Source organism: Rattus rattus, chromosome 2, assembly GCF_011064425.1.
Source record: "Rattus rattus isolate New Zealand chromosome 2, Rrattus_CSIRO_v1, whole genome shotgun sequence".
NCBI classification, from domain to species: Eukaryota; Metazoa; Chordata; class Mammalia; order Rodentia; family Muridae; genus Rattus; species Rattus rattus.
This window is the reverse complement of record NC_046155.1, coordinates 22780793-22806442: the sequence shown is the minus strand read 5'-3', so window position 1 is coordinate 22806442 and position 25650 is coordinate 22780793. Positions and strand designations below refer to the sequence as shown.

General features: G+C 40.8%; 1 protein-coding gene across 1 annotated transcript in view; it reads right to left on the bottom strand.

Moving 5' to 3' along the window:
• The window catches only part of Trpm3 (transient receptor potential cation channel subfamily M member 3), an 851352-nt gene that overhangs the window by 255107 nt on the left and 570595 nt on the right, over positions 1 to 25650 (bottom strand). Inside the window, 3 exon segments of the mRNA XM_032891718.1 lie at positions 9302 to 9426; positions 12737 to 12950; positions 25404 to 25608. Coding sequence (XP_032747609.1) covers positions 9302 to 9426; positions 12737 to 12950; positions 25404 to 25608 — 544 coding nt within the window.

Genomic DNA, 25650 nt, shown 5'->3' with positions numbered 1-25650 from the left:
GCATAAATCAAGGATGGAATTGCAGTTCTGTCTATGGCTGTTGGAACCCGAGTCTCTTAATTTGTAAAATGGACACGATAAAACGACTGACCTCAGGGGGACTGGCTCAGATTGCATGGGTAAAGAACCAGGCACGATGCCCAGCTCCTAGCAGGCATTGTAGAATATTAATTCCTTAGCCAGCTCTGCTCTGTCTTACCAACTATATGCTTCCAGTTGTAAAACAGCAATCAGAGCATAGTGTGGGACAGACCCCCTCGCCTTTGTTTTACCCAAGAGACTTAGATCGATGTGAAGCAAGGAGGGAAAAATCGACCATCTGCTGGCAAAATGTGCAAAGCACGGCGTGTCACCTCCCTCCAGGCCTCTAAGAAGATGATGGCTTGGAACTATTTGTTGATTAACTGAAACTTTGGAAATAACTTCCATCCTTCCGAGAAACGTATTTTGGTCTAACGTGCCTACCAAAATCCACTTAATATTCCTCATTACAAACTATACAAAGATATGCCTGCTGTCCTTTTTGAGTTACAGTCTGTGTATATATTCAAAGATTTCCCAATCCTTCTTGTGTATTTTCCAAATTGAACAAACACTGCTTTTGTAATAACGGGAATACAAACGACCTTCTCCTTCTGACAGGTGTTGGAGGCAGTACAGCACAGCCAGGTTTTTGCTGTTAATAATTTATAGGGGGAGGAGGGATGCCTGTCTTTGGAGGGGTGTGCTGTTGAGTGTGTTGGTGATGTTTTCATGGTGCACTGGGTGACTGTGCATGCGTCTCAGTGGGGACTTTGGGAAACAGGTAAGTCACAAAGCCCCATCGCCTCTACCAGGAAAGGTGTTTCACCCTCTCCTAAAAAGACAGGAAGGTGGAGGTCACATACTCCTTCTTGGAAAACTCATATCATTTCTTGTGTTTTGTTTTTGAGGTCATAACCTGAACTGAAGAATGTTGAATAGTGTCCCAAATGCCTTTTAATCGATTTTCATGATGAGCAAATAAATCAACTTAGAAGTGGACTTCAGCACCTTCCTATTCTCTGGCCTTCACCGGTCATGGTGTGTGTAAGTAATGTGCTTTCTTTTCTTGTCCCTGAAGAGTGAGGACTTGCCTTCACTCATTAACCCACTCCATACGATTTAGTATTGCACTGGGCGTTTGATAGAAGTCCGGTCAATGCCTTTATATACCTTAGTTATGAACGCGATCATCTCTGTGGAGTGGGGAGCTTGCAAGGGTTTCTACAAGGCACTAGCCGGAACCATCCTTCATATGGTGGTCATGGACTGATACATTTGTAATCTGTGCGTGGGTTTAAACTAGTCATTTACAGGTTGGTCGAGAATAGCTGCTGGGGTTTTCCTATGTATTTCCAGGTATGCTGTGGTCTCATTTGGGAGTATTTCAGGAAATCAGCATCTAGTGGCTCTAGTTTAGTTTCTATAGTTACTACCTTGTAACCTTGGGCAGATACCCGAGTTCCCTGCTCACTAATTCATAAACTTCTTGAGGAAATGCAGCCGCCGATGGCACTATGCTGACCCGAGGACACACATGATCATGTTTCAAGATAATGTCTCTTAATAAATAGACGTTTGGTATGCTGTTTTCTTAGCTGTAAAGTGCAGGACTTATAATTTCTGGAAGCTTCCTGCCTCTAACCCCTGAAGTCTGTCTACGCTGGGTGAAAAGTACACTTCTTAATTCAAGTCAGTACAGAACAATGACCTAAGATGGATGTCGGCTACAAAAGTAAAGTCTCGCTCTCTTCCCTCTTCTGGGGCTTTGTGCAGTGCGATGGCAGTTTGGTCACCTGAGATACCTTTTCCTAACAGAATTGAGTTGGGCTAAATTGGGTTTCCATGCCATCCATCAGAGGCCCTCTCAGTCCCAAGCCCATTTCTTAGTGACTTGTGTATAGGCATGTTTCAGGCAAGCAGCAGAGTAGGACACACATGGCTTTAAATAGTTATCTTCTTCTCCTGATAGCACCAGAGCTTTAATGTAGACCAGAAGATCATGGACAGTCATTGACCATGTCTAGCGTGTCCTGCATGGTGAGGACAAGATCTCAGGAAGTAATGCTTTGTGCTTATTTTATCCGGGGAACTATAAGGCTTTGAGAAGTAAGGAGTCTTGGCCAACTGTGTTCCATCAGCCACGTGTCAATCTGAAGTCTCTATGTAAGTCAGTGCATGCTGGGAAGGAAAACCAGGAACCATCTCATTTAATATTCCCAGAGGATACTGTGGTTGGCCTTGCTGCCGGGCACTGTGTTAATGCCTCATCAGACACCTGAGCATGCTGTTTGCAGTAGAGCTATCTAGAACGGTTATGGTTATACAGAGGTTTAAAAAGAGACTGTACTAGCAGGGAGCCAGATGGGGTTGCACATTGGTGAGAGAGAAATAAAAGGTGTATGGAGAGTCTCTAGGGATCTGGCATCTGGGTTTGCTAGGGGAAAAGAGGTACTGCTGAGAAGCAGGAAGCAACCTTTGTGTCAGAGACAAAGGAGCATAGGGATGGAGAGTCAGAGATGAGAAAAAGAAAGGCTTCACATGCCTTCACAATCAGAGAGCAGTGGTGTCATTCAGTGCAGCTCTTAAGCTTAGGTATAAAGGAAATGAATCCGAAACCCAGGTGCTACCTCAGGGCTCAGCAGTCCACACAGGAGCCAGTAAACCCAAGGACCCATTTCAAAGAGCGCTCAGATCCCTGAGCTGTGGATCCACACTAAAAGCCACGGGCGTATCAATTTCACCTTTCTACAACACTTTGAAAATGTGTCCCTCGGTGTGTGTCACACAGAGTGTTTGTGGCCCTTGCTTCATACTTTACCCTTGAATAGACTCAGATCCCTCTGGCCCATTCTGAGGGGAGCCAACTACTAGCAGTGAGAATAGGTTCAGAAAAGAGGTTCCTGTCTCCAGCGTTCACCAGGGTCCTAATGGGGGTAGATTTAAAACATGCTGCAATGACTCACTTCTGAGGGATCTCCTAAAAACCAAGTGTGTGTAACCATAAACGGAGTTTCTCTTAGCTTTCTTTCTGTCAGCTCATTTACTCCAGAGGAAGCTGGTGACGGTGTTGGGAAGAAGATTTCACAGCTCTATGGAAGCGGTTCACGTGACCAGGAACGGCAAATAGCAACAAGCTAGGAAGAGGGCACAGTAGCCTTAGACTATGGAGCTGCCCAGTTTCTCAGGTAAGCCATTTACAAATTCTTCCCCTAATAACTGAGAAATCAGTCTGTTACCTAAGTCATTAAGTTTGAAGGTCGTTTTTATGCATCCACAGATGGAACTATCTTGTACTAGTATTGCCTGTCTTCGAGTTTTTGAAATATACACTTTCCTCCTTTTCTGGACTGATTGTTGTAAATAATCTCATGACTCTTGGTAACCCCCGTCTCTAGGCATGAGCCCTCTGTGTTGCCTATAATTAGTGCCCCATGCTTTCAGACAGTTTGGAATTGTGTTCCACTGGCTGACTAGCATCCTGCAGCCTCTTAACACTGCTCACTGAAATCCTTCCCCTTTCAACTTGGCAGATGATCTGACTTCTATTCTTGCTACTTGGTTAGGGTAACATTATGCATTATGGATTTTTCTGGGTCTGTATAAGTTGAGGCTAGTTTTAAAATCAGCCTATTAATATAAAATCTCCCACATAGAAAGGTTCAACTTGTCTTTTTTTTTCAATTTTACAATGGCATTGAAAACAACACATATTCAGTAGAAACTACTGTTTGTTCTTTTTTCCGGGTTAGTGACTTTCTGTTTTGATGTTTTGCAGTGGCAGGAAACCATAGCATCTATGTGTTTGTGTGAGTAGAAAGGTAAGTGATTGCTTTAGTACTCTATAGCATACAGTAGCAGGTAAACTATATGAACTATTCAACATTTTACTTCAAAACCGGCTCACCAGAAGGTTAATGTCAGTATCCTGTGCAGTTCAAGGTTGACTGACCTAAACTATGATGTCATTGGGGTAGGCGTACTAAATGCATTTCAACTTACACTATTGCTGACTCTCAATGAGATTATGGTACATCACCCCACAATCTATACCCTAAAGAGTAGCTGAGACACAAACCTTAAAGAACCATGCACTCAAATCCTTGATAGCTGTTGTGATAGAAATACAATACTGATTGGTGGGGATTTTCCTTAATCCTCGAAACGTAAAGAACATGTGTTGTTTAACCCCTTACATCCTAACTTCCATAGACTACCCATCTCATCTCCATGTTCCCTGAAACATCAGTACCATCTAGGCTGCTTTAATCCCTCACACTGACTCCTGCAGACCGCCCATCTCTCCTTGGGGCCATCTATGCTGCTTTTCTTCTTGTGAATGTGCTTGCCTTTTTGTTACTCTACTAAGGCACTTTTGACCAATAGTCCAATAGTGTATGAATAGTCCCATGTCCTCACCAACCTCAGTCTGTCAGTAGCATAGGGTATACGTTGATGTCTATATGTAGGTGAGGGCTGGGACAAGTTAGGTCAAGGCTCGAGATTGGACTGTAAAAAGTAAGGCAGGGACGAAGTTTTTGTAAGGCGAGAGAGAAGGGGAAAGGAGAAGGACCAAGATGGAGACAGAAAACGACGACCCAGATCTGGTTGGTCTTAAATAACCATACGTAGATACGAATATTTCTTAAGGGATGGATTTTTTTATAGGTCAATTTATCTTATCTAGGAGGGCGGTTCATATCTTTATCAATTGGTTGTGAGTTTATTGTGTGGACATTGTGGATTGAGAATTTAACATACAAATCTGATTGCTAAATTACAGCTTATTGAGTCTTGATTGTAACAGGTAGTTGGGAGTTTATACTTTAACTACCAGGGGGTGGTTGCTGGGAGTGTGAACAGAGTCTGTGGGAGGGAGCCGCGATAGACCAGCTGCTTTGGACCTCTAGGGTCCTGATTTTACCAGGTAGCTGGGACCAGAGAGTTCCCGGCTGGCAGAGAGTCAGCCAGGAGAGGGCGACTAGCAATGGGAGAGGAGAGGCTGTGGGGTCGGAGGTTAGCTAGAGGTAATGTGGCTTGGTGTCACCCTGAAACCAGCCCCTGGAGAGATGAAGGTACTCTGCAGATGCCATGTGGCCCTACGGTGCCGGCACTAGCGCGGGATCAAAGGTTCTGAGTTTTAATAATTACCGCAACATAGGACTCCCTTTCCAAAGCACAGCCTTCCCTAGGCCTCCGTAACTCACTGTTCAGCTCCTACATCTCAGCCATTTTGCTGGCTCTCCGCTCTGCTTGGCTATTAAATTGTGGAGGTCGTCAGGGCCTTCCCATGTTGATGCCAACCGCTGGGATGACTTGCTTGTCATCTCTCCCAGATGACTTCCAAACCTAAGCTTGCAGGCGAATCTTTCTGCTTCTTCCTCATATGCTGAGTAGCGTTCTAGAAATTGTCTTGGAAATATCTCAGAGGAACTCCAAAGGGAACACTGTCAGGTCCAAATTCATCATTATTGTCACTCAAACTGCCTTTCTGAAGCAAGCGATCCTAACTGCTACCTTGGCAGTTTGCCCAGGATCTGTGTGGTCCACGCTCAGCATTGGCTCTGTCTGGGTTAACTGACGGACGTGGTGGGTTTCCTTGCCTCCTCTTTTCCTCTAGCATCCTCTGGGTACATCTTATCCAACCCAGTCCAACCAATCTCATGCTGAGGCCACTGTTGGGGGTTGGTGGTTTTTTTTTTTTTTTTTGAGTTTACAGTGTGAAGTGATTTTTCGGTTTGGCCCCAGGATAACTGACAAATGTGCTGACTTGCTAACTACATCCGATTTAGCAATCGATTCTATTCCTGACCTTGACTTAAAATGCAAAGATGGCATTAAAAACAGACACTCTCCTAAAAGGTCTTCAAAGCTATGAAAGCTCCAGGAGATGAACTTGTAGTTCATTAATGTAACGGTGAATAGGAGGAGAGTTTAGTAATTACATATGTCAGAAAATGGCCAAGCGCGATGTCCTTCCTTAAGTTAAAATGGATACATACCTTAGCTTCTGATTATGGATATTTAATTTGGCGTATGTCTGGTTAATCTGGTTGGGCTAGAGACAAAGATTTTAGAAAAACTTCAGTCACCTCTTCGAATTCTAGCTACATTGTTTTCTAAAAGTAAGGAGTATAAATTTAAAATGTGTTAAGTGAGAATCAGAATTTGCTAGAAGTTCTTTCCTGACTTCACACTCCTGCTACTTTTATAATTATCTGTCTAAGCCAAGATTTTTTTCCAGGACAATGAAGAGTTTTACTTATCTACTGAGTATATTTTCAAGTTTAATTTGTAGGTGTTATTTACCAGAATCCCAAATAACAGCTAAAAATTCCACCGTTGAGTATTTTTTTTCAGGTCTCTTGATATAATAGATAAAGCAGTGGTCTCTGGAACAAAAGGGCTGGACTTTTGATTTTAGTTTATGGTTCAAATGAACCATACCTTGAACTTAACTCTGCAAAGCTATTCCATTTCAGGACATACCCAGTAAATTTCAGTTAGTATCATCATGATTATACCTAAAGAAGCTGCAGCAACAGAGAAACTATTTTTTATAATTTACCTATAGATAAAGAAATGATAACATGAATCGTTCGCATGTTCTATTGATGCCTCATATTCTCAAGCAAAGTATTATGTTATGGTTTAATAGCAAACTAAACCAAATTGTATTTTCTAGGCACTTGTACATTGATGAAATGAACCTCATGCTCAGGTCCTCTCTCACCCCAGTTCTAACACTGAAATCCTAATCTACACGGTGATGATATTCATAAGGTGAGATCTCTCGGAGTTAATTATGTCATGAGGGCTGAACCCTCAAGTATGGGGCCTACTTGAATTAAAATACAAATAAAGAGGAAACCCCAGAGAGGTCCTCAGTGTCTTTCACCAGGTAAGGTCCCAGTGAAAAGGACCATTGCAGCCACAGAACTTCAGATGTGCTTAGAGATGAAATTGTCATAAAATAGGGAGTGGAGAGAGAGTTATCATTAATTTTCTATATTTTCCTGTGAAGTCTAGATTCCATCAATCCCGACTCATCTTCATCATGGAACATTTATTAAGATTGAGGATCTGGATTGAATTCTAATAATCCTGCCCTTGAGCCCCTGATATATACTGCTCAGGCTTTTTTCAGATTTGAGATTCTCCAACACCAGCCATGGATCATTATGTCTGGCCTTGTCTTTTAGTAAGAATAGTTCTTTTATCCTAATAAAAGACTTGAAAAACAAGCACTATAACAAAAGAGCCAAGTAGATCTTTGCATATTGTGGCTTGTCAGTTATGGAAAATAAAGCAGAATGATCAAATTCAATAAACCTTGATGACAGATTTATTGACTAACTAGACTAAAATTATGTTTTCAGTGTACTGTGTAACCTGCCACTTTAATTTCCATTGAAAAAGGAAATTCTGAATGTATATCTTTTTAAAAATGTGATTAACTCATGATTTGCTTATACATACTAGTGGGGCTCAGCATAAATTTCTGTATGTGCATATAGCACAGATCAAATCCAACTCCTCCTTTTCAAACATCCATTCTTTCCTGATCTTAGTGGTCATTTTTATATCAACATTTTAAAAGCTTGTGCATATAAGAGAGATGGTGGTGTGCTTGTTTACCTGTGTCTTGCCTATTTTACCTGATGTCACTAATTCCGTTTGACTGTTGACAGGATCTCCTTCTTTATGGCCAAGTAATATTTAATTATATATGTGCACACATATACATATAAATAATCTTTATTCAACTATTTGTTGCTGGGCATCCGGACTAGTTCCTTCTGTGTTGTAACTAGAGCAGCAGACTTTGGTGTGCTGCTTTGTCTTTCTTTGGACATATCCAGAGAACTGGTATATCTATATTTAGTTTTTGAGGAACCTCTATATTGCCCTGCGTACTGGCTGGAATAATTTATATTATTGTCCCCAGTATATGAGTTTCATTTCTGCACATCTTTGCCAGAATTTGTTATTTATTTTATAATATCTGTTTTCATCATAGTTGGGATTTATATTTCTCCAATGGGCAATGCTTTTCAGTGTTTTAATATATTAAACAACTAGTTTGTTTTCCCATTTTAGAGTTAGATTTGTTTAAATTGTTTTTAGCTTCTTTTAGAAGCTTTTAGCTTAATTCTTTGTCAGAGAAGCAATGGCAAATATCCTGTCTCATTCTGTATGTTGCCTCTTCATCCTGTTGCTTCTTGTGCTGTACAGTCCTGAGTTTGTTTTCTTTCCAACTAATAAAGCTTTCCTTTTGTTTTCTGCCATTACAGGTCCTCTGCAGAAAACCACTGCCCCTCCAGGGGTCTTCAAGTACTCCTTCTTTTTCAAGTTCTAGTGGCTTCTGATCTCACATTTAAAACTTTGCTTACCTTCCCCTCCTCCTTCTATTTCAATGATTTTTTTTTAAGTTGAAAATTGGTTCTTTTCTCACATAATATATCTTGATTACTGTTTCTCCTCCCGGTTTCTCCCCCATCTCCCCTTCCATCTGGTTCTATCTCAAGTACAGAGTGAGAGATGAGGGTCCAGTTTGACTCCTTTGGGGATGCACCCTTTTTGTTTGTTTGTTCGTTTTTGCCACTTGTCTCTTTCTTTGCCAATGCCATACTGTCTAGGACACTGCTTGCTGCTCCACAGTAGTTCTTGATATCAGATATTGTGACATTTCCAGCTTTTATCTCCCCAGGATTCTTTTGGCTATCTGGGGTCCCGTGGTTTCATATGGACTCTACGGTCATTACTCCTAGTTCTCTAAAGACTGTCACTGACCTTTTGATAGGGAGTAGATGGGACATTAAAAGAATATTAATTCTTCCAATCTACAAACACGAGAAGCCTGTATATTTTTAATGACTTCTTACATATATTTCATCAGTGTCTTGTAATTATTATTGAGTTTTTTTCCATGTTTCTTGACTGTGTATTTCTCAGAATTAGCCCTGGCAGCTGTTCATTGAGTCATCCAGCATCTACCCATCTCTTGGGCTCAGAGAGGAAGTGCCTGATCAGACCCCTTCTGTATACCAATACTAATCCTTTAATGAACGTCTAATTTAGTCAATCTGGGGTACTGTTGACACCTCGGTTGGGAGGATTGGTCATGAGTTTATCTAGATAGAATTTGGAAACCAAGTAATCATTTAGGAAACCTTTCATAATACAAGTTGAACTTTGAAAGATGGACTTAAAAGTATCATGCTATATATATTACAGACACTAGGAAAAGTCACAGCACAGAGCACCCCCCAGGACTCACATCTCTTCCGATCAGGTCTTCCTGGTTTTCCACAATTCCCCAGGGTGCGATACCTATGGTGCATATCTTCCCTCGAGACTTAGATGCGTGGTCCTTCAAGGCATCTCCCACATGACGGATGACACCTTAGAGCAGAGAGAGGGGGTTTAGCTTGGTCTTGTAAGTGTCCTTTCTATCACTCTGCAGGAAATTAATGAATGCCTTTAACTTTGGGAGGAGATGTTAGACGTACAATTTTGACATAGTTCTAAGAACTATTCCTTTAGAAGATACTCCATGAGTGGTTATATTGCAGATATATTTCTCAGAGTCAATACAAACTTAAACAATACATTCCTTCAATTCCCATGGAAAAAATGAAGAATATCTAGTATCTATATACAATAAATATGTTATTTATTCTAGAAAAATGCTTTGCTTATAGCATAGTGATTTATTAGTATCCTGAATCCTTGGAATAAAAAGCAGAAGCACTAATCGATTCTATGGTCTGTGAAGGAATTAGGGTCATTTCAATAGTTATTTACCTAAGATTTTATTAACCTCTATTTCCTCTTCCTATTTGTATCACATGATATGGAAAGCCTGGTAATAATGCTGTATTACTCAATGGAAAATTTATGCTAAAGTATGTAAGTACACCTTTAATATTCATTGTGTTTTATTTCTTTCCTTCTTCTGTTAATGATTGCCTTACAATTAAAAGGAGTTAAAAGGAAATTCAGATTAGAGCAGTAGGGAACCTGGTCTTGATTTAAAAAAAACCATTAAGGAATAGACAATTTCTATTTTATTATTATTATTATTTCTTTTTTTCCTTTTCTATTTGACTTGTAAGGTACATTTCCTAAGAATGTATTCTTATCAACATTCTCCTCGTTCCCCAAGACACACCCATCCTCAGTGCCATCCCTTCTATGAACTTTAACCTGGATGTAATTCCTTGCACACACAGTAGCTTATGTGTCCCTAACGGCTGCCACGTCCTCCAGTGATGCATAACAGAATGTGACACATGTTCTCTGACAGGAGGACTGGATGGTTAGTGTGTTACTCATCTTGTGATAGTCTAACTCCAAATAAGGGCTCAGAAGACGTGCACTGAACAGAACTCACCAAGCAGTCTCACCATGGAGACATCATACATGTTTTAATAAGTCAATTGTAAAATAGACATGAGATCAACACATGTCTTGAGCACTAATCCACAGTGTGCTGTGGTGGGGGCCTGAAGTTATGTACTTTTTGCCTCTTACCTTGTCAGTGTATCACCTAAGTGAAAATATTACTGAACGCAACTTTCAGACAAAGATGGGTAAATCCATAAATATTATTACTAATATGCAACATATAACAGGACTGGGTTGGACAAGAAATTTAACTGTACGATATGCCTCTCCGCCACAATGTTCTTTACGTGCTATCAGCTTTAATAGCCATCATTAAAGTCTCATACTGCAAAGCAGAGATGAGCTATTTGGTTTATAGTAGTTAGGATGTAAATTATGTTTTTCTGCCTTTGAATGCATTTTATAAAAGAAAAAAAAAACAACTAGCAACCCAGCTTTCTAAATATAGAAAATTGGTTAGAATTCTTTTGAGCCTTGCATTAGATGCGTCTCTCTACATCAGAAAACAAAAAGACTAAAAACGATTACAAGCAAATGCTTTCTACTTAGTGAAGAGGAAAATGTGTAGCCTGAAATCCAGATTGTCACTAAACTTTCTCTTTTCGGGATCATCAGTAAGAGCTAGCTGTGCAGGTCAGCCGAAGACGTTGCCAGCTGATGGACGGGGTTGGGATTTTATAACACAGGCATGGACCATCTGCATAGACCATGGCTAAAACATGTGTGTGTAGCTGTGTGCTCTCTGCTCACACATTCTAGCTATGAAGGCGATTTCACAGTTCTCACATCGTCTAAGTTAAATCTCAGCTATTGTCTGATAAGGAGAAGATGTGAGTTCGACTAGAGTTGTATTCAGGATGTCCCACTAACTTCAAATGTGCCCATGTGTATAGACCGTGAGTCTTCTGACAAATTTTCATTACCTTATAGACCAGGGTGGTCTCAAACCACAGAGATCTACCTGCCTGTGCCTACTGAAGTCTAGCATTAAGGCCATGCACCACCACACCTGGCACTGGTATACTTTATATAAGAATTTCTGCCTCATGGTAACAAAGTTTACTCCATTATCTGTTAAATAGTAAATCCTGTTCTACAGATAAGAACCTAACTGTAAGTGGTTCTAGAATTGATTTAATAATTACAGTTGTATCATACTATGAAAACTTATATGACAGGCAGGAAAAGAGATTTGGAATCCATGAAGGATTGGAATCAATCATCTTCTGGTGGGGAATGTTTGAAGAAACATTTAACATTATAAACACACATGGATCTGAGGGATGTTCAGTGATTAGGAACATGTATCTCTCTTGCAGAGGACCTGTGTTTGGTTCCTTGTACCTGTGTTGAACAGTTCACAACTGCCAGACCCAAGAAGGATCCAATGGTTCTGGCTTCTCAGAGCCCTACACTCCTGCACAAACTTACTCTCAGATACACATGCATAAATATAATATAAAATAAAATATTTTGAACAAGCATATAATAATCTAGAGTGAACCTTATAATTCAAAACCCTGATAGAAATGGTAATAGAAAAAAAAAACTAAGGCTGGGAATATGCCCAGTGGATAAAGCAACTCTCATACAAGTAGAAGGGCCTGAGTTTGAATCACCAGAACCCATGTAAAAGCCAGGTACAGTAGTAGTAATATGAGCGTTTGTGGCGTGCCTATTGAGGTGGGTAGCAGAGAATGGAGAGTCTATCGCTCGCAGGCTAGCGAGCCTGGTGTATATACAGGAGTGAACAACAGAGAAATTCTGCTTCAATAAGGTGAAAGGAGGCAGAGGCTGATACTCGAGGTTGTCTGCCTATGTGTGGTAGTCATGCCATGTATTAGCTATGGCATGTACAGTCTCTGTCTATGTCTCTGTCTCTGTCTGTCTGTCTCTCTCTCTCTCTGTCTGCCCCCCTTTCCCACATTCCCTTACAAAAGTTACTAAGCTTGAAATTGCCTAAGTAAAAAAAGGCAGACATTTCAATTTAAAACAAAAAGTTATCTTTTTAAAAGTTATGGGACACATGTTAATTTGACCTATTAAAAACATCCTGTGATTTCCTATCAGTCATGCATACAAATTCTGCAAGTCATTAAATAGTAAAGCCACTTCTCCTATGCAGTTCTTTGTTGAAAAAGCATCTGTATAGTTCTCCCCTATACAGGCAAAGGAAGGAGAAGAAGCAGAAAGAGGAGGTTGGTGAGCAGGTGAGGTAGAGAAATATGGATATTTTCAACGTGAGGCCAAATTGTCCTGGACACAACGTGGTTGCAGCTGCTTTTCTCCGTCCTATTCTGATTACCTGTGTTGACCCCTCCAGTGAAGATCCAGGCTCCAGTTGTCATGGCTGCTTTGATGAGCCCTTTCCCGAAGACTTGCTTGAGCTTGGGCTGGAGTTCAAAGTTCTGCAGGCCTCCGTGCACAGAGATGAGAAGTTTGGGGAGCTCTAGTTGCCATTCCTTGGTCATCAGGTGTAGCAAGAGATCAGGTTTCGTATCAAAAGATACTCGGACATACTAAAATAAAGATGGACAATTAGGGAGATGAGAGCTGCCCGAGGCTGTCTGTCACTGTGACAATTATATATGTCCCCACTTGTAGGAGATGTTTCGTGTGAAAACAGGTTGTGTCAGGAGAAGGGCTCATTTCCCGTACCAAAAGAGGCCTGCGGAGACAAAGGGTTCTAGTTTTAAAGGTTTTGTGGAAGTTCTGAGTAATTGGCAATTTGGAAATTACTTGATTTTTAATTAAATGTAGTTTAAACACAACTTTCCCAATGAGATTTTTGCCTAAATCAAATCATGTTGATATTTTATCGCTGTTTATATTTGTACGATTTAGAAATTCCAAGTATTTTTAACATGTTCAATCCCTTTAAATGTCTCTGTGTTTTTGTGATCCTGCTGTGTTTTGAGGTTCCAGAAGACTCTAACGTTCTGCATAATTCAAAGAAAAATTTAAAATTAGCTAATAGCTGGTTATATCTAGCTGTAAATGTGTTGTAGTCTATGTGTTGTCTACCTCCCTGCCTATGTAATATCTATCCATCTATCTATCTATCTGTCTATCTATCTATCTATCTATCTATCTATCTATCTATCTATCTATCTATCATCTATCTCATCAACCAATCATCTATCTATCTTTATTTATCTAATTTTTATAAGACATTATGTAGCCATGGTTGGTCTGGAGCATGTTTCTAAAGAAAATCTGCTTGGGGGCACAGAGCAGGGCAGGATCAGAGAAGCTCTCCCTAACCCTGCAGCCCTTGAACATCTGACCTGATGACTTTCTGCAGTGTGGGGGAGTCCTTGGGGAGCCCCACAGAAGCTGGTATACATCAAAGTGATCGCCTATAAATGTTAGGAGGAAAAACTAAGAAACTATATAAAAGAAGGCTTCGGGGAAATTTGCTTACCCTGAAGGTAAGGTTGAGGTGGGCTCTGGAAAGACTGAAGAAAGAATTCCATTTGATTATTTCTAAACACAAGCAGGTCCCTACCCAGGTTTACAATCAGTCCACTTAGTGTGCTTTAAGACCTAGAAAGTGGTGTGTTAATGTCAATTAGTTTGGTTGAGTGATGGCTCCAGATAAAAGGCAGAAGAAAACACAGACCCTCTGTGAAGCAATGTGTGATAAATCTAGATTGGAAATAAGTCCCATGAACAGATAGCTGAGCAGATGGCCCAAGACAGTGAGATGGTCATAGATCACAAACCAACACAGTTAGCATCTTATAGGTGTATCAAAACAGAGGAGGAAGAAGAAACCGTAAGGAATGACCATGGACATTGGGAAACCTAGAACAGAATGTGGAGTGATTAAAATGTAGTATTGTAAGTGAAAATCATCACGGGAAAAGGACGTATTGACAATGGTTCTTAAAAAGTCAGCCCAGAAAGATGATGATTTGGAAAACACACAGAAACAACAAAAACTAAAGATGAGTGGGAGAGTGAGCTGGGAATTCTAGATAATCAGGAAGGAGGCACTGCTTGGGAGGCCTTGGCAGACTGTTTCTCAGAAGTACTGGAGGATATCAGTTCTCAGGCCCAGGAGCTCAATGGATCCTAGGAAGGATAAGTAGCAGAACCTCAGTGATGCATCACAGATAGCATCCCTAAGCACTGCTTGGAGAAAGTGCTACCTACGAAGACTCTAGACTAGAAGCCTGCTCTCAACAGCAGCAATGGGAACTAAAGTCAAAAGAAATGACCGGTCACTCCAATAGCACTGAGTTTCTCTCTGACAGTCTTCACTGAAGTATCATTGAGGCGTATACTATCCAGAATGGCGATCTCAAATGCAAGGTGGGATATCACTAATGAGTAACTAATTGATAACCATGTTGGCCACACATATATAAATCAACAATCATGCCTAATTTATAGCCTAAAGGGATAGAAATAAAGCATTATGCAATAAATTGGCAATCAAAATTATAGCATTCTTAGGTGTGTGTTAATGGGGCTGTATCTTAGTTGGTAGAGCGCTTGCCTCATGTTCTCAGTTTGATTCTAGTGCACCACATAAGCAGGGTGTGGTGGCGCCTGCCTGTAATCCCAACATGTGGGAGGTGGCGGCTGGCGGATCAGAGGCTTGGGGAATCAGACACAAGATGCTGTCTCAAAAAAATATGAAAACAAGAAAAAATATATAGTGGATCCTTTAGATGGCTCAGTGAGTAAAGACACTTTCTTGATGCCAAGCCTGAGGACCTGAGTTCAATCCCTGGGACCACATGAGAGAAGGAGAGTATCAACTCCCATGAATTTTCTCCGACCTCTGTATGCCCACACAAATATACACTATACACCCAGAATGTTAATGTAAGATAAATTAAAATTATTTTCAAAAGTGTTTCATGGGAGAGGAAAGAATTGATTAATGAGGTTTGTGGCCCATTACTGTACTCAGGTCTTGCAAGGTAGAACATCAGAAGTTCAAAGGCTAGCCTTAAATACACAGTGAATTTGAGGGTAGCCTGAACTGAATGAAATCCTGACTCAAAAAAACAAAAATCTTCAAATTATTCACTACTTTTGGACATGAATTGCATTCAAGTCTATTCTTTGTGTGTGTGGTGTATGTGTACATATTTATTCATTTCTGCACAAGTGCATCCAAGTGTGGACCAGAAGTCAATTTTGAGTGTCTTCCTCAAACCACTATCTTTTAATTTATTTTGTACATTCATCAAATTATTTTGTGCATGTGTGTATGAATGTGAATGTGTCTCCCTGTCTCCGTGTGTGTGTGTGTGTGTGTGTGTGTGTGTGTGTGTGTGTGTGTGTATGTCAGAGTACAGGTGGGGAAATTAAAAGACAGCTTGGTACATAGGTTCTCTCCTCCCACCATTGGGATCCCAGGCATTCAATTCAGGTCACTTTTACCTATGGAGTCATTTGCCATCCCTCTAATCAGGATCTCTCTTAAGACCTCTCTTGGAGCTCACTGGTCTGGCTATACTGTCTGAATAGTAAGCACATGACATTCCTTTGTGTCTACCTTGCCAGTGCTGGAGTTACTGGAGTATGCTATTCCAGGCTTGAAAATGAACTTGCATTTTCATATTTGTGTGGCTTAACACTTCACCAATGGAAACAACTCTCCAAGCCCTGTAGTTCAATTTTTTGAGGTTAGTACCAAGGCCCACGTGTGTGTTGATTGAATCACATGCTATTGTCAGTGACTCTTAAATGATACTCTAAAATAACGACAAAAGCACAGCACAGAAATTACACACAGCAGTAAAATAGCCACTTATCAAGTATTATCTGTGACCTATGACTGCCAATTTTCTGCCATTTTAAAATAGGCCAGGTAGTGTAACATATTACACAAATGAACAAGGTGCTGCTTTCTAACACTACATCTCACTCATGCCTCTAAGTGATAGGAGTCCTAGACCTCCATTTTGCATGCATGTGGTTTGCTGATGGCTAAAAGGTCACTTATGGGGCCTGACTTCTGTACTCCAGGTACAGGGGTGATAAGTACTTTACGTGTTCCACCTCATATTGTCAATATTTGCATTGGATATGGAAAGGACCCATAACATTCCCAAGTTCATGCTGCTAGTAGCGGGGAGGGTCAAGAGAGGCTCTGTACTCTAGCTTTGACTCTACAGCCTTCTCTTGACCTCAGAGCTGTAACTTTCTCTTTCCCCCTTTCCTTTATAGAAACCGAATAAACTCTGAGTCCTCGGGCAGCATTTCTCAAAATGGTTTTTTCCCCCAGACCTGGTCTTTGTTCCTTCTGCTTTGGTGTTAGCATTGTATTCACTTCAAGAATGTTAGTCAGAGTTCTGGTACAGCCTCCAGGCTTTTCTGGCCCTCAGAGCCCCATGAGACATCCACAGGTCAATAGGCTAACTCTTCCTGCAGTGCACTTTGATCACACATTTTTTTAAAATTTAAATCATTGCATCTTTCATAAACTCCTTATTCCTGCAAGTTTCCCCTTCCTTTGGCCTCATTCCTTCTATTGACAGTTTTTCCCACATTTTTGTGCATTCGGCTAATGCTGATCCCTAAGTCTTACGTAACACACTCTTCACATAACTCACAGAAACTACGCTCAACTTTCAAAAGCTTGCTTCAGTCCCAATGACTGCCTGAGACCTCAAGCCCATGCTGATCCATCCAATGTGACTCGCGATGAAGCCCAGTGTGATATTTCTTTCTGAATACTTCTGTTATGTGGCATTTTATCCCCTGTGCTATAGGCCTTTGAGTTCAGGGCATCGTTGAGCTGCCCATGCCTTTTGGTAAGCTCTTCAGTATTAGCTATAAAGAAAGTAGGCACAGTATTGGGAGAGATAGTTACACAGTCACTGGACACTGGAGATCATAAGTTTCACCTCTTCAGTTTCCACCCCCAAGGGAAGGAGTCACAAGGATAGCACATCTAGTTATCCAACAGACATTTACTCCATTATCACAGTCATATCATTAAAGCTACAATGAACCCTGAAGGCTAAATGGGATGTGCTTCTTAACCTTTAAATGTTAAAACAAAATCATATGATAGGTTAGCTAGTCAAAAATGCAGGCTCTGGTTCAATAGGTCTGGGGTGGGGCTTCGGTGTCTTCATTTCTAACAGCTTTCTGGGGGCCATGTGTGCGTAACTCCTACCCAGATTTTAAAAAGATCTAAATTAGTGTGCATATAGTTTGAATGCGTTCTTAAATTTTATGTTGGAAATGTCACCTTCAATGCAGCAGTTTGGAGAGATGGGGCCTTTAAGAGATAGTTAGGTCCGGAGGAGACTGTCCTAAACAGATTAGTGCTCTTAGCAGGAGTGAGAAAAGGCAGCAACCCCTAGACCCAGCATTTCCCATTCTCTAGAACTATCAAATAAATGAGCCCGTGCTTTATACATTTCTCCTTCTCAGATACTCTGTTACAGCAGCACGAGGAAGGGCTAAAACAACGTGTCTGTTATTTAGTTTGGAGCCAATAGGAAGTAAAATATACTTAAATTTGATATGGGAAGTAAAGAGATGGTGGGGGGAAAATTAGGTCATGATAAATGAGAAAATACAACTGGTGAGCTGCTCAGGGCATCTCTATTAATAGTACACTCTTGGCCAGGACCAATTCTTATTCATAAGTTTCCGTACAGACCACGCCCAACTATGATGCATATCAGATGAAAATCACGGACATTCACTGCCTTGGCTTTTAAATATTGCTCATCATCTATAACTTATTGTGCCCTTCTCCTGGAGAACAAAAGGCAAGTATTTATACACATCAGTAAGCTACATTTTATCATTTTGACTGTTTGTTTAGAAAATTGAAGCATGATTTGGGAGGTTAAATTGTTATTAAAACCATGGGCTAAACACCATTTTAATGTTATCTAGAAAATTCAATTAAGTAGAGTTTAAATTAAGTTAAATAAATGTAATGTTATAGTCCTTATGTAGCATAATAGAAACCAGACCTGCTGAGTCAGCAGCTTCACACACATAGATAATTGTGCCTAGAGCAATTAATCAATTCCTATTAAATTGTTAATGTGGTTTGAAATTAGGAGCCATGGTTGCCATGATGAGTAATTAATTTTTTTATTATTTGGGGGGCAGGGATAGGCACATGCAATGGGGTATGTGCAGAGGTTAGAAGGCAGCTTGTGAGAGTCAGTTCTCACCTTGTACCATGTAAGCCCCAGGAATAGAACTTGGGTCGTCAGGTTTGGCTGCAAGCACCTTTACTCAATGAGCCATCCCATCAATCTATGATAAGCAGTTTTGATGCCTATTATGTATATATTAATTGCTGAGGTAATGTTACTGCTAATAGCAGGAAATCTTCCTAATGTACATTTCAAATGTGGTCACCTAGGCTTTGGTCTGGCTTGGTGCTCTGTTTAGAAGTTTTCCAACTCATTTTTACTATAAGATGCTAAGAGTATTGGTCACTTGAACAATGTGACTATCTGCCCTGTTGAATAAGACCGATCTAAACCATTGAAGAGGACACTACAGGGACCAAACTGGAAAGTGTGATCTCTAAGAAGCTCCAGGAAGTGCAAAGCGGGCAAATATTATTCCATTCACTGCAGATATAGCATGCCTGTGGATAACTGATCCAAGTCACATGCTTTTCAAAATCATCTTTATTTTTCACTCTAGTTTGGTGGGGCATAAGAGACCTTGCCTCCAGTTACCACAGGCCTTTAGGTCCCCAGTTGATCAAGAGAGAAGCTGAGACCAAGGGAGGTATCACCTCTGTAATGACCTGTCCCTTTTTGTGCTGTTTGCTCTTTTGTCTGAAATTCAGAGCCCTGTGCATGGCAAGTAGGTGACTTTGGAAATGCTCTGTGTAAGATAGGAGCTAGATTTAGTTGAAATCATATGATTTCATATGTACTTAAGATCTGGGGAGGTATGAAGGCAGAACTGTTTTCACATGGAGATTTACTTTAATTTCCAGACAACAACTAGAAATTACATTTTGTACATAGGAAATGAGGGCTGTTCCTTCAGTTGAGTGGAGAGGACGCTGCTGCTAACCAAATCTTTATTTTTCACTCTAGTTTGCTGCACCTGGTCTTGGGGTTCCTTTACTGGAATTGTAGGAAACCCCTGAATTTTGTACTGAATTGGCAAATACCTTGTCATTGTTCGAAATGCTTCTATTCGCTTATCAATGTTATGGGGCTCACAGGGCCAGGCACAAGATATTGCCAGACTGTGTGCTTTCTGTTCCGTGAGATCTACGGGGGCAAGGAAGGGGATGGGGTGGGGTGGGAATGCAGCAATCACCACTTAGAGCTGATGGAAGCAGTTTCCGCAAACAAAGAAACAGACAAACAAACTCCTTAACCTTCCATTGGCATTCTGGACTTGAGCTTGGTAGAGCATTCGGTTCTGCTAATTCATCAGTCAACTCTTTAGTCCTAGATTTTTTTTTTTTACGCACGTAACTTTGCCCAACTATTTTAATGAAAATGAAAACAGGCCGCAGTGCAATAAATCTGGCTACACTCTTGGAAATGAGCGATGACAGATCCTCTCCTTTCACTGCGAAGCCGTCCTTACTCCTTACAAATAACCACTTGGAACTTTGTAAGCAGGGTTTGTTCTTACGCATGGACCTGCCATTGTGAAATCCGTTCTAACAGTCTTGGCAGTGCCTTTCTTTCAAGCTCATAGTGGGAAAAGTATTCCATTCTTTTCTTTGTTGAGAAATGTGACAAGCACTGTTTCATTTCTTAATTTTTGTAGCCACATGTAAAGGGGGTCCTTGTAATTAAAGCTGCAGCCAAGTACATCATGCCACTTCCGAGATAATCCTGATGATAGCAGCCTTCCAAGCCTATGGAGCCTCTGCTTTGCATCGCATCCCGAGCCGAATGCTTATGGTGGCTCAGTAGACACTCGGAATTGCATTTAATACATTCAGACAAGTTCATTCAGATTTCTAGTTTGATGGCCCTGAAAACTTTGGAAGTAAAATGTGTCATTAATTTTGCAGTTTCCAGTGTTAGATATCAGACATACTTTTTGGATTAATGTTGATAATGGGACGCTTGAGAGTGGGTATTAATATGTAATGTCAGTAAGCACATGCAGGGGTCATGGAGGATAGTCTATAGAATTTCTGTCAGAATTATTTAGCATAGCATTTTCTAGACACAAGGAAGTGGGACAGTTTTCTGGAAGAGATTCAGCTTCTCCGGCTCTATAGACCTACAATTAGAATGGAAAATACCAACTGTATAGTCTACTTTAACTCTTAATTTCAGACAGACCCTCTGTTTCTCTTGCCAGCTCAGCAGTCTTTGGACCACAAGGTGCACACCGGAAACCAATGGAACAATTCCAAGGTTTCTCCTTAGCTTTCTTAGGTTGTAGAAAGCCCTGTGTTAGCCACAGTGCAGTGATGTGCCGTTCAGGTGTGCAGAGAGGAATCATTTAATCATTTCCTACTTGGTGTGTGTCGGCCAAGGAGTCCCAGATCAAATTTGCAGAATGCAAAGAGAGATTGTTTTTAAATCTCAAATTCAAACCTGGAAGCTCTCTAAGAGTAAGGGTACAAATGCCAAGTTAACCGGGCAACCTCCCTACTGTGTGCTACTCTCTCTGCAAAGCAACTACCCTACTCTGTGTTCTCCTCTGCCAAAGCACAGAGAGCAAGGTTTTTTCCTTTGTGGGCTCAATAATTAGGGCATTCAGTGTCAAACAAGGGCTAAGGATAATTTTCTAAATTATATGAAAGCTACTAAGCGACTCCCCATGATCTAATAGGCAGAGCAAATGGCAGAGGCGAGGCAGAAGAGATTTATGTGGCTGGCTTGAGAGGTTTAACTGCATGCCCTTAATTAGGTTTAGTCTTACCTGGCCCACAAGCCACTCTGCGTTAATTAGAAGAGATGATTTGTAAACAAGTAAGTCTATATTCTGCTCACTTTGTAAATCATGTGGGAACCCTCAATAGATAAGAGTCTCCAAGAAACCACACCATTTCTGCACACAGAGCCATGTTGCTGTGGCCCTAAGGTAGTTGGTAAGTTATGAAATGTCCCTATGAGTGACATGGTCTTCTGAGAGTCCAGGGTGGTTTAGGGATTGTCATCTGGTAGCCTACAATTTGGGAATAGGAAGAAAGTCGGGCTCCTTCCTCACCGTCAGCTTGGAGTGGTTCCTTCCTGTGTCATAGTTTCTTTCTGCAAAGTGTTGGTTTTCCTGGGCTTGGTTAAGCTTGGACACTGAGTTCTGAACACCACAAAGCTCTTGAAGGAGCTTGGCAAATGCTTCTAATAATTGAGAATGTAATTTTTACAGAGACTTCTCCCGTCTCAAAGCCTTCGAGCTTAATCAACCTCATTAAATATTAGTGATTTAAAAATTCAGCTACAAAAATTACTAAACCCTTATAAAAAGGTAGAAGCACAATCGTAATTAGCTTTCTCTCGATCACCCCAAATAACTTCCAAATAAAACAGTGACTCATCTATTCTAGGCACACATGACGAAGAAAGAGAGTGGAAAGGGGGATGTTAGGAGACTGGGTTCAAGAACTTCTGCTCGTAAAACAACTTACTTTCTTGGAGTTTCAGTTCATTCATCTATAATGTAGGTAGAGAGGATGGAGATTAAGTTTTCCAAGGCTGGGTGCACAGTGGAATAACTGTGATATTTATATTTCCAAAGATGCCCATGTTCTCTCCAAGGCTAATGAATGAGACTCCAGATGTAAATCTTAGATAACGGCAATTTGCAATGGCTTTATGTTCCCTCAAGTATCTTTGATGCTTAAAGGTCTGTGATTTACTGCTGTCCCCATCTATGAGGTAGGATAGATACCTAGATAAGGCTCCCACGTAACTGGAGGCATTTTGTAATGAGTGTGTTCCCCAAGCTGCCTGCCTCACTGTGAGCAGTCCACCTTGGCATTTGTAAAATGCTAGACCTATATCCTGGGCTGCCTTCAAGGAAAAAGCTAATTTTGTATCTTACCTTAAATTTTTTTCAAATAAAAGACAATCTTGCCCCTAGAGTGTTTTGATGACTTTGCTGAAAGTCCATTTCAAGGACTCCTTTCAGAAGCAAGGGCCCAAAGGCACATTAAGTTTATTGGCCCATCTAACTGTAGTTTTGGAGAATAATTAACCATACAGTGCTCTCATGAAGATTGGCTTCTTTAAAAGGCAATGGGTGCCAAGTTCCTCTGTCCAAACTGCATGCTGGTTGACTCAAGAGGTTGAGAAGCAAGGGAGGCTCAGGTTGGCAAGCATCCATTCCCCTGCCTCATAAAATGAGGCCTCTGGCTTGACAGAACCACTTCTTTGTTTAGACAAGAGAAGCAGAGTAACTCCAGGGCAAGCTTTCAAAGTGCACAAGATGCTCGTTTGTGTCTGAATGAATGCTGGGGATTTCCACTCGATAAATACCCAGTAGTAATGAAAAGAAAAAATGGTCTTCATTAGGCTAATTAGCTTTGGATAGAAAGAAAGGTTTGCCCTTGGACTGGCTGCCCTGAGACCACCTGGGGACACTCTAACCTCAGGGTCAGCATCATAGTATGTGGACAACACTCATCAGTGCTGAGAGGGTAGTGCTTGGGACCCACTTCCCAGGGTTCTTAACATTTGAGGATGTACTTGCTGACCAAACATGCTTGAGGTTCTGTGTTTGATTACAGCTCTAAAAAATTTACTCAAGAAAAAAATTATATATATATATAAATAAATAAATAAATATATATATATATATATATATATATATATATATGAATTGAAACCTGAAGGGATCGAAGATCCATGATTGCTCATTTACCATCATGACTGTTATTCACTAAAGAAGTTATTGATGTATTTTGCTGAACACTTTGAAGGGCACATACATATAAACACATACCGAGTTTTGCTCTCAGGGTGTTTAGGGGGTTGGGTTTCAAATTCACCAGGAATTTTCAGGGGCTGAAAAGATTTTCCTATAGAGGAAAGTTACACAACAGAAGAGCTCTTGGCCGTGATCATTCTAAACTCACACCCACAGCAGCTGCTTAGCAACTGAGGTGGACAAGGACAAATGTTGGAAGGACCCCAGGCGATATGACCTACTCTGATTCGCTGGGATGAGTGACTGCAGGGGCCAGAGTGTGGACATCAGTTCACAAACCTCCAGATAGCTTCTTGGAAGGTGACTGTCACTCATACAGTTTTCACAGAGCACACAGTGGGCATGTGAAAGCTGACACCCCTATGGAAATACTCTAATGGATCTTTTGGCTTTCAGAAAGTCCAAGAAGCTATTTCCCTGAACAATTTCTATCATTTGCATACATCTATTAAACACTAGACATGCATCAAGTATCTTTCATCCTCACAAATATCACAGGAAGAAACTTTACCGGCTTTCTAGGTAGAACATTTGAGGTTCCTATAAATTAGATGGTCTAACAAAGACAGACAGTGAGAATTTACCTAGACTTGTGACTTCAAGAGCATACATCTATTTTGACTGAATATAGAGTTTCCCTCAGAGCAAAACATCTGTTAATTTTAGTATCAGGCACCATTCAAAGCTCTTAATACACCATTAATTCCTAAAACAGTCTCCTGAAGTAGAAGTTACCATCCCATTTTATACTCAGGGAAACTAAGGCACTAGGATTAACTTGGACCGTCACCCAACCATCAAGCGACAGCACCAGGCTATGCAAAAATGCCAATGGATCTCTATTCCAAGGTCAGCAAGAAAGCTACAGAGTTTGACCTTTCAGAATTCCGTACAAGCATTGACTGAAAATGTAAATTAAAGTATATGAACTAATAGAGTCGTACATCAAAGGAGATTCCTTTAAAGGATGAGTTGAATGCCTTTTCAATTTCTTTTACAGCCTAGGGGAAATGAGAATATTAATAATGCCAGCTAAATTAGTTCACACCCACTGACATGTCCAGTGTCCTGCAGATGCCTCACACCTATTATCTAGCTAGCTTAACAGCCAGAAGCAAGCTTGCTGAACTAGAAAACTTCCAGAACACGTGCTATACTTTTTATTCTTTGAAAATTCTGTGAGTCACCTCAAGAATATTTCATGGGAACTACAGTTTTGACATGACAAAAATTCTATATGTTTATCAATTCCTCGAAAAAGATATTTTCCTCTTCCATTGAGACTATCACTAACCCCGTTGCTTGGAGAAAATATACCTGATATGGATTTTAAGATCTCTGTCAAGACAAGGCAGGAAACAATCTGGGAAATGTGCTAATAAGAAAAACACTGAAACCTAAAGGGAACATTCTTTTTCTCTCCAAAGCTGGGATAAAGGATTTAGAAAAAGTCCAAGTAGATGAGACACAGAAAATAACATTGCAAATTGTACAAAACTTTAGAAAATACGTAAAGAAGACAAGTACCACCTTTTCTCTCATATGTGAAGGCCAGAGAGCAGTGGATCTGAATGTAAGAGTGGTAATGGGAGAGGAGGCCCTTGGTCCTGTGGAGTCTCCATGCCCCAGGGTAGGGGGATGCTAGGGTGGGGAGGTGGGAGTGGGTGGGTGGGTGGGGAAGCACCCTCATAGAAGCAGGGGGGGTGGGATAGGGGTTTGTGGAGAGGAAACCGGGAAGGGGGATAGCATTTGAAATGTAAATAAATAAAATAACCAATTAAAAAAAGATGATGAAGGTTCAGGAGGCAGGCGAATAAAGAAGTGATAGATTTGGTCAATGCCTATGTATGCGCATATGCAAACAACATTGAACCACATGCTCATATCCAATGATACATATTAACAAGAATAAAAATCAGTTAATCATTTGACCTCATGCTAATCATCTAAAAAGGTCTAGGGAAGGTTCTCTTTTCCCTACTTTATAGACATTCTCCCAGGAAGTGACAGAGGCCAGGCTAGCCTGAAACCTACAACCCAGGCTCTCAGCTGTTCGCTTATAGGATGTGACACTATGTCTGGGAATGAGTGACCGTTTGTCGTATTACCATGGCTTTGTTGGAATGACCGCCTCCTTGGAACTCAATAGTCCCAAAAGCATCTGTTGGGCTGAGCTGAGTGTGTTTGCTGATAGACCACTTCTCAGACTGGATGTCATTTCGGGAGAGGCGACTCTCATTTTTCTCATTCTGAAGCACAGAGATACTGGGAGTGAGTCCGACATGCTGGCCTATCAGGCGCCCACAGCAACACCTATAACAGGAGAGGTTAAAGTGAACGTTTTTCATCAGCCAT